The sequence below is a fragment of the Osmia lignaria genome, chromosome 3 (genome assembly GCF_051020975.1).
Source record: "Osmia lignaria lignaria isolate PbOS001 chromosome 3, iyOsmLign1, whole genome shotgun sequence".
In the NCBI taxonomy this organism is placed as follows: Eukaryota; Metazoa; Arthropoda; class Insecta; order Hymenoptera; family Megachilidae; genus Osmia; species Osmia lignaria.
The window spans coordinates 12,494,502-12,503,238 of record NC_135034.1 but is presented as its reverse complement, the minus strand read 5'-3'; the positions used below and the strand labels follow the sequence as shown (position 1 = coordinate 12,503,238).

At 40.9% G+C, this 8,737-nt stretch overlaps 1 protein-coding gene across 4 annotated transcripts; it reads right to left on the bottom strand.

Moving 5' to 3' along the window:
* Nucleotides 1–329: 329 nt before the first annotated feature.
* On the bottom strand, nt 330–6,236 carry LOC117610777 (synaptic vesicle glycoprotein 2B). 4 transcript variants are annotated; one of them, XR_004583014.2, is made up of 12 exons: nt 5,204–6,235; nt 5,010–5,066; nt 4,772–4,933; nt 4,506–4,668; nt 4,290–4,411; nt 3,971–4,209; nt 3,732–3,901; nt 3,492–3,666; nt 3,314–3,431; nt 3,088–3,198; nt 2,536–2,663; nt 330–2,458 (listed from the first exon to the last, which is right to left on the bottom strand). XR_004583014.2 is itself a non-coding variant. In XM_034338568.2 (12 exons), the coding sequence occupies exons 1-12, from the start codon at nt 5,247–5,249 to the stop codon at nt 2,388–2,390; spliced, it is 1,611 nt and encodes a 536-aa protein (XP_034194459.1). In that variant the 5' UTR covers nt 5,250–6,231; the 3' UTR covers nt 330–2,387. The 4 variants fall into 4 exon arrangements, 2 of the variants coding, with proteins under 2 accessions (XP_034194459.1, XP_034194460.1); XM_034338568.2 differs by having other exon boundaries at nt 3,039–3,198; nt 5,204–6,231; XM_034338569.2 differs by having other exon boundaries at nt 330–2,663; nt 5,204–6,236.
* Between the last annotated feature and the right edge of the window lie 2,501 nt (nt 6,237–8,737).

Genomic DNA, 8,737 nt, shown 5'->3' with positions numbered 1-8,737 from the left:
CTGCTAAAAGAATGTAACGTCGTTGATATGACCATACATGGATTTACAATTAATTAATATAATTCATAGGAATTTCATTTCGTGTAGCATTTTTCACAGGTAAAGTGAAATTATCATATAACAGTAATATTGCGCAATAGGAACGTTCACTAATAGCTACAGTAATTAATGTCGTACAGATTTATTGCATGTGGCGGGATACGATTCAGTAGAGAAGCTGCAAACAAAACATATAGATGTAGAAAAGAAATACGATTGAAACCAGGTAGTCGTTCGTCGAAAAAAAAAAAAAGAATTTATCAAAAATTGAAATGTCATTCGCACTCACGTTCATAAATCAACTGTCCGTTTTATATCCGCGTCTTCTAACCAAAACAGTTTGCGCGGCTTTTTCTCTTTTTTTTTTTATAGTTAACTGAGAGTGATAGCTTCGCGATAAAAACTTTCTAAATAATCGCATGGGGATGACCTGATTTCTGTTTTATTAAATTTCCATATAAAATCTGGTTTTATATTTAAAAATGAATATCACAATACTATAAATTGGGTAATTTAATTAACATGCAGAAAATATTGATCAAAACTTATCTTCTCTGTGTCTTTTATTTAATTTTACATTGATGAGCATTTTGAAAATGAAACAGCTAGTGTCATCTGACGGAACCCGAAGAAATAAACGAAATCGATTCGATACACACATATATATATATATATATATATATATATATATATATATATATATATAGCTCGCCTAAAGAATGACAATACAGGCATGTGGTGTCTCTTCCTCCCCCACTACTTGCGTATAAAGGTTTACGCGGGAGAATTTGTACCTCGATCGTGTACCAATATCGATAAAATAGCGATTGCTCTCTGGTTATAATTTAGCACCAGTAGATGGTATTGATAGTACCGTTTCTGCGATGCTCAAGAGAGCAAACTCTTTTGAAACAGATGTAATCAACTTACGATTAAACAATTGATGAATGAAGTACATATGCAAATTAAATGACCGCGCCAAGTGCGTCAACTAGGCACGTGACTATCAATCCGCGATGACGCCACAGTCAACGAAATGCAACGTTTCAAATTATCCACTTTAATGCTTTATAAACGAACTCGCGTGACTTCGTTTCAGTTACATTACGACCATAAAAGGTTCTACTTACTCACCCCAATAAATCGTAAAAGTCGCTTATTAGAGAGGAAAAAGAAGCAAGTTTCTGTTTCGTTAGTTGCGCCCTTCGTCGCCAGATAACACTAGAGGTACGGTTTTTAAAAGGCGCATTGATTTGATCAGATTTTTTCCAATATTATTACAGTTTTTTTTAAATCATTCAATTTACAGTAACAGAATTAAGTAGATAATAAATGAAGTAATTATAGCATTTTGATTGAGAATCTAAACTTTCAGATTTCTGGTCATGTGCTCAAAGAATCAGTTGAATGTATAATAATGATAATTTTTTGCTAATTTAGTATACAAACAATTTAGTTCTTTAACCACTTAAGATCCCTATTTAAAAGCATGTCAACGTAATATTACGTACCTGAACGTTAAGTGGTTAAAAGCGAGCGACGTAAAAGCAAATATTTTCGCATAAAGATTCAGCATCGCAATTACCTTAAAAATATAATATGTACCTCGCCTGTAACTTGACAAACATGTAACACCAATTTGAAAGTTGTATTAATTAATGATAGTCATGTAATATCGATGAAAAAGAAGCACATACAGAAAGAAAAGAAGGATCCTTTATCTAGTACAGAGCAACTCTTTCTTTGTTCCTGCTTATCTGTCGCAATGAAATTCGAGTACTTACTCTAGATTAATACTAGGAAAACGTTTTATTGTATTTTATCGATGTATGAACTTAATCGAGCGTCAAGCAGCGTAGCCTTCGATTCCGATAGAATGGTTTTCCTATATAACGTTAAGGCTATCACAGCAGCTTCGTTTTTCTATTCGCATTATTCACGTCCGCAAATTGACGTTCGGCGTTAATTAAATTTTATTTGAACGCAGTTTTCATGTATGTTCTGTTGATTAAGGCATAGGAGATAAAGACAACGAGAACTAAGATTGAAACGTAAGTATGTGGCATTCAGAATTTTTCAAAAGTCAGACTAGACGATAGAAATAGAAATAGAAATAGAAACGATATTTCCTTTCTTTTTTTTATCTAACGCTTATAAAAATATATTTCTACTTGTTCTGTCTGATATAGCGATCCGTCCGTTTGATCCTTCGAAAAACGAGAAGAAGCGTTTTAATTCCCAAACGATATCACAGTATTGTTGCGTTTCCTTCCCTTCTTCCAGCAATCTTTCCATTTCGAGAGTGGAAAGATTAAAATGGCACAAACGTTCATAATCCATATAGTGCTTCATGCTTGGAGAACTTGCGTCGAAGTTTCCCTCACGGGTTTCGGTTGAAAGAAAGACAAGCAGAAGCAGGCTAAACAGAGAAGATACGGAGTAAAAAAGTCGCGGAATATACTTATAGAATTAGTTTGGATAGTTTGGTCTTCTTACCGAGCAACAAACAACCCATTCCCATGAACGCGACCAGACACTCGACGTCTAGCAAGGCGGAAAATAGAAAATTTCCTAAAATAGCGGCTAAGTTTCCAACTGTGTTGAGCATTGCGAGGCTGGTGGATCTGCGTTTTTTCAAATACCAATTTACCAAATGATCTTATGGTTAAGAAATTTATTTAAACAATTGCAAGAGCATTTGTCCAAACGTATGTATGTACGTACATACACGATTAAAGGTCGATTTATATTATCTTCGTTTCATCGTCAGACAAAATATTGCGACAGAATTTATTACATCCTACATAATGCAAAATCTTTTTTTTCTTTAATATTTTATTCTCTTCCTCTTCCTCTTCCTCTTCATTTAATAATATAAATCGACTTTTACTCTTTAAGTTGGCAAAAATAAAGTGGAAAAATAAGTGGTGTATGTACGTTTTTGTCGAATTGCGATACAGAGAGGGTAGTTAGTCCGACGCGACGAAGGTACAGATTACCTTAATGGTATCGGGATAACGTCGACGTTCACGGCGGTAACGATATTACCCGTTATTCTTGTCGTCACGATGATGGCAGCAGCGAGGGTGAGCATGTAAGGTGGAAGCTGTGCCCAGTTCATTCCGAAGCTGCTTATCACCGAGATTAGAAAAGCTGCAACTGTAACGCAACAAGGTATCCTTAGGCCGGACGGGACGAGCGTTTAAAATAAACATTGCGTTAATCCGATATGAAATCTGACGAGGTGGTGAACGCGAAACGAAGCAATTCTCACCCAGTATCAGTTTCTTTCGTAACTCGCAGGTGGTTATTAAGCCGGCAAGAAAGGAGAAGAAGACTGCCGAAAATGCTATTATGGTAGAATTTAGATATATTGCCGCGTTGATTTTCCACTGAAAGAGAAACGAAGAAATAGCGTTTGTGGTCGAGCGTCAATGAAATTATTCTCTCACCGTGATGCAGATGTCCTGGAATTCCGGGCAATCTAGGTAGTCCCTGGCAGGCAGACTGTTTCGAGGATCGAGCATCTCGCGCATAGTCGGCGCTCGATCTTTGTTCCACTTCTCGTCGTCGAAATTGTTCAAAATGATGAAGAGGTGCGGTACCCAAAGTCTCATCGTGTTGAACCTACCAGTGTGTACGTATCGGATCCCTTTCGATAACGTGGAAAATTGCAAGAGAATAATGCTTACCCCAGCATACTGCCGAACTGAAGGAAATTAAGGAAGGCAACGGTACGAACGTACGGACCGGAGAACAACAGTTTGGTATTATAACAGGAGAGTCGTATTTTTTCGGTAGTTGCCTGGAATATGGATTGTCGCGATATCTGCGAGTTTTCCCATACCAGTAGCGTTTTTATCTGGAACGATAGAAAAAGAGAAATTTGTCATCTCGGAGTTTACGTACACGTAGGTACGTCGAATCTTACCGGAAACGTGTTTGCCGGCTTCCATTTGTTGATGCAGTACATCCTGCGGAGCAGTTTCATAGCTTCCTCGGGTTTACCAAGGTCCATGAGGTACTTGGGTGTTTGCGGTAGCGCGGTGGCTGTCACGAGGCCTAACACCGGAACGATCGAACATATCAGCAGGTAGATTCGCCAGCTAGTGTATCGTCGGTAGAAGACGTCAACGGACAGAGGCAAGGGTAGAATCGTGAAGCCGAGAGCTGCGAGGAAAATATTGCACGTTCGGCGAGAAGAAATGAAAGCAGGAAGAAAAAGTACAGTTTGGCGAGGTGATGCTCACCCGCGGGAACGATGATCGCCGCGTTTACAGCCAGTCCTGCCCATCTGGCGAAGCTTGCTTTATATTTTGCCGAATGAAACTCGGACAAATAGGCGATCACCATCGAGAACGGTCCACCCGTGCTGTGAAATTCGAATTAGCCTTTGATCGCGATTCCGCCAGGTGGGAGGCCGATCTAGCCATCTGCAGGATGGAGGGTTAGCGGGAGATACTTACAAAACGCCGCTAAGAAATTTCAATGCCAGAAAGAGGTAGTAATTGTCGACAGCGCTGGATAGCACGTTTAGAATCGAATCCGCGAACAACGCGAAAATGAACAGGTTTCTCGTTCCAACGTACGGCGTCAGGTAATCCCATATGAAACTAGTCAACACCATTCCTATGCATATTCGAGAGGAATGTGTAATTGGCACGAAAAACAGTTTTCATAAAGAAGAGGAAGAAGAAGAAGAAAGAAGGTCATGGAGCGAAAAACACTATACCTAGAAAGGGGAACGCGACGAGAACGCCCTTGCGGAAGAAAGTAAGTTGGAGATCGCACTCGGCGGAAGCGAGAATGAAGGCTGTCGTGGTGGTGTCAAAGATCCCGGTCCACGCGACCGGTAATGCTGCCAGAAGCAACAACACGTTGAACGTTCCGTAGCCTGGAAAGTAGGAAAACACGAGTGTAGATAGAGAAAGATGAAAAGTCGATGGGCGAAGATGAGCGGTGTTGCTCACCTGTCGCCGATATCGCCCTTTCGATATTCGCCGTTCCATCCTCGTGGTCGTTTTTCGCTGAAAATTACGTGAGATTGACGGGAAAGCGAGCAGAGACTAGAGACGAACGAAATCCGTCGTCGCTCGCGCGATTCGACGATGCGTTGCGCAACGTTCACGGTTATGCAAACACCGCATAAGCGTTCTATCCTCACCGTTTATCGTCAAGATTTTCACGTCGGTTTCACGATTCGTCACCATACTTTTATAACACGATTTCGATGTCGATCGCGAAACTCTTTCGAATCTCTCTTGTCAGTCTCGAGGCAAAGCCGAAGCCGCGCGAACGTCGCTTGACGCTCCACTCCCGCGTTTATACTTTTATCCCCGTCGAGGACGCGAAACGGCAAACCTTCGCACCAACCAAGAGATTCCGCGAAGCCAACGAACGAGATTGTAGACTAACGCGAACACCGATTCCTCCCTCCTCTGGTCAACTTCTCTCATTCGCGATGCTGTAACTTGCCAATTAACACGGGTCAAACGATTCAATTGTTGCGGTCTGTTCACTCCGTCAGCGTCAGCGAGTTATCGTCAAGAGTCGCGCTAAACTGTTACCCGATATTAGACGACTCGGACAATGCAAATTACGGCGATGTCGTCAACGACACCAAAGTGGCTGTCGCCTACGTTAGTTGCAGTCGCCAGTACGAAAAGTCTATCGATTTTAATCGTTTCTCGAATCTTGCTACTACTGAATTCGTTAAATTGTAGGTCGAAGTAACGATTATCAAAACCTGTATCACGATAGATCGTTTCTGATAAGATAACAAAATCTCCAATGCAAGATCGCGCGTTTATCGTCGACTTAAGTGTCTGCTTTGTTTTTTTTAAGGAGGAAAAAACGCAAAAGAATTAGGTATATTGATAGGATTCGATGGTGGAGCTGCGGAAATCGATCAGCCGTCACTCGTTGCGAGACAAGGAATCTCGGTTGCGTTTTTCCTATTATCTATGTACCATTGCAAATGATAACAAATCCATACCGATAGTTAATATCGCCTTCTATTGCGAACATAAGATTCACGCCTTTAAGTTTCATCGGCCTTGAAAGTTACGGCATAGCCCGATATGGAAATATGGTAAATCGATGCGAATCGATACGAAGGGGATGTAAGGTATCGCAACGGAGACGAGGATGCGGATTAAGACGCGCTTGCACGCTCGAACGAGCTATTCGAGAGGCTTCGTCGATACGCGCAAATATGCAAACCACGAGGTTCCGGTGTCGCGTCAAAAGCTAATGGCACAAAGATAATCCCTCTTTGAGTGGATCCCTCGATTCTCCTCTCTTCGTTATCGCTCGCCGCTCGCAGCCTTCAAAGGCGCAGTTCATTTACGACCACCGCACCGTGCTTGCGCGACCGGCATTTGCTTTCGCGGTATCGCAATATTTCCACTCTGCTGGTTTTGCTCTGCGAAACAGAGAGGTAATAAAGGAATGGAAGAAGAGAAAGCGCGTTTCATTCTGGGCCTGGACAGTTAGATCGCACTTGAAGACAGGAAACACTTTTACACTTTGTACAATCATTGAAACCTTCTTTTATCCTCTCTATTGGAATCGTTTCCTGATTCGATCACATTATCTAGCGATTGCATCTAGAGAATTGATTTAATTGATTCGGGTAATGAAATATGTCGAGAGTCGAGAATCAACTCGAGAGATATCAAGGATTTATCAGACATTGTATTAATATAGTATAAAGATACTAACAAAATCTAGTTCATTTAGCAACTAAGTTCATCGTTGAATGAATAAAATAGCGGATTGGTCGAAAGATGAAATTTCGGAGAAAATTGGTATTACGAATGATTTCTCTTTTGGAATCTTGCAATCCGCAAGCTCTTTCGTCTTTGCGTTTCCATTCTCGGTCCATTCAGCTCATTCCTTATCGCTATCTACCTAGCGAAAATCCAACGCGAACAGGGAAGCAGAGTGAAAAGAGAGAGAGAGAGAGAGAGAGGGTTGGTACGTTCGTTAGAACGACCACAGACCTATAGAGAAACGGCAATGTTATTTATTCACCCCACGTTCTCCCTTAAAGATAAGCGTCTGAGCAATACCTACATACTAGCAAGGATAATAGTCTTCTGGTGAAACGATCGTGTTTCGCTCCCTATTGATAAAGTTTATGTTTCTCATAATCGGAGCTCGTAATTGCACCCCGTCTGTTTAATCAAATTTTTCAAACTATTCCATTTGTTTAACGTCAAAACAATTTTTTCTTAAACGGGCGACACTTTTAACGGGCGGAAAATCTTTGACTGCTCTAGCTCAGGCTCGAAAACGGAAGTATCCTCTCCTCTGCTTCCTCTTTTTACTCAACCACATTCTCTCCCTTTTCCTCGTCCTGCGACCAGTGTTAAACCCCGAATAATCAATTGAAAATAGTCCTTCTGCGTTTGACACGAATCTTTCTCTTCTGAAAATTTCTCACAAAGAACGATTAATCAACTACTATCGTGTTCAATTTCTTAAAAGTCCAATTCTTCGAGTAAACGATTTTCTTTCTCGTCAACGAGACGACGTTTATTGAACGTAGGTAATTGTGATAGTCGAGGCTGTTTTAAACGAGCTCCGTCGTATTTTTTTTTGGTGTTTTACAAAAAGAAAAAAGATCGTTTTCCCGGTAGCGAGAATCAACGCAACGCGCAACGGTTGACAACTGACGAGAATCCACGTTCGTCCTATTTCTCGTTCTGCGACTGGGCTTTTCCACTTGGAAAACTCCTTTTCTCTGTCGAATTTATAGGAAAGACGCGGTCTACGTTGCTGAGCATCGATCAATAATTTCGTCGAAACGACGCTGGCCGAACGGTCGGAAAATAAAATCGCCGCGAGGTTCTGCAAGTAAAACCGATGTAGGTCGATCGATTGGTAGTTTCGCGAAGAAATCAGAAGAAAAAGAAGAAATCAAGTAAAAGAAACGCGATATCTTTTCTTCTTTCAGTTTTTCATGAAGCTCGCGAATTTGCAAAAACTTGGCGGAAGTTTGTTGGAAGGATTAATTATTAACGTTTATGTTTGAAGCTACAGTTCGCCTCTCGAATCGTCTTTCGAGTCGATAAAGGATAATCTACTGTAATGGTTAAATTGAATTTGGCTCTAGCTGGAAATTATCGAGTAATTATCTCCACGGTGGCTGAATATTACCACTTTCTACTAACAATAAGACGACCCGCGACATAAATCGCGAAAAAGGGAAAAAGGATAAGGATCGTAACGGGGCAGCCAGACTGGAAGGATGGACCGGGAGCATCGGGAAGTAGGCAATTTGAATAAACGACGCGCGACGTCGCGACGAATCCATTACGCGCTGACGATGTAAAGATAGGAAAGCCGCTGTTATGCAGTCCTTTTCTCTATTCAACCTGAATATTTTTTCAATATCGTTTGATTAAATCTATCTCAGAACAGTTACAACGTAATCTTAATTTCTAGGAAGAAGTATAGATTGAAATGAAAATAGCGTTATCGATACATAGGTACGATAGGGAATACCTACGATAAAGAAACATGAACATTTAATTATCAGTTTCAATATCAAATGACATAACAGTTGGTTGGCAATTTGTATCGAAGAAGGAAAATCCTTCTAGGGAAGGTTCGAGGGAAGAAAATGGATGAATAGAGTGGGGAACGAGCGGAAATGAGGAGAACAGTGGTGTAAGACGAAATTGGAACGATG

Excerpts from the sequence above, each read along its gene's own strand:
- LOC117610777 (XM_034338568.2), bottom strand. The coding sequence starts at position 5,249 with ATGGTGACGAATCGTGAAACCGACGTGAAAATCTTGACGATAAACG. Across the intron at positions 4,669-4,771 it reads CGTCGCGTTCCCCTTTCTAG|GAATGGTGTTGACTAGTTTC; the intron begins GTATAGTGTTTT and ends GAATATGCATAG. Across the intron at positions 4,412-4,505 it reads AAATTTCTTAGCGGCGTTTT|CACGGGTGGACCGTTCTCGA; the intron begins GTAAGTATCTCC and ends CGAATTTCACAG.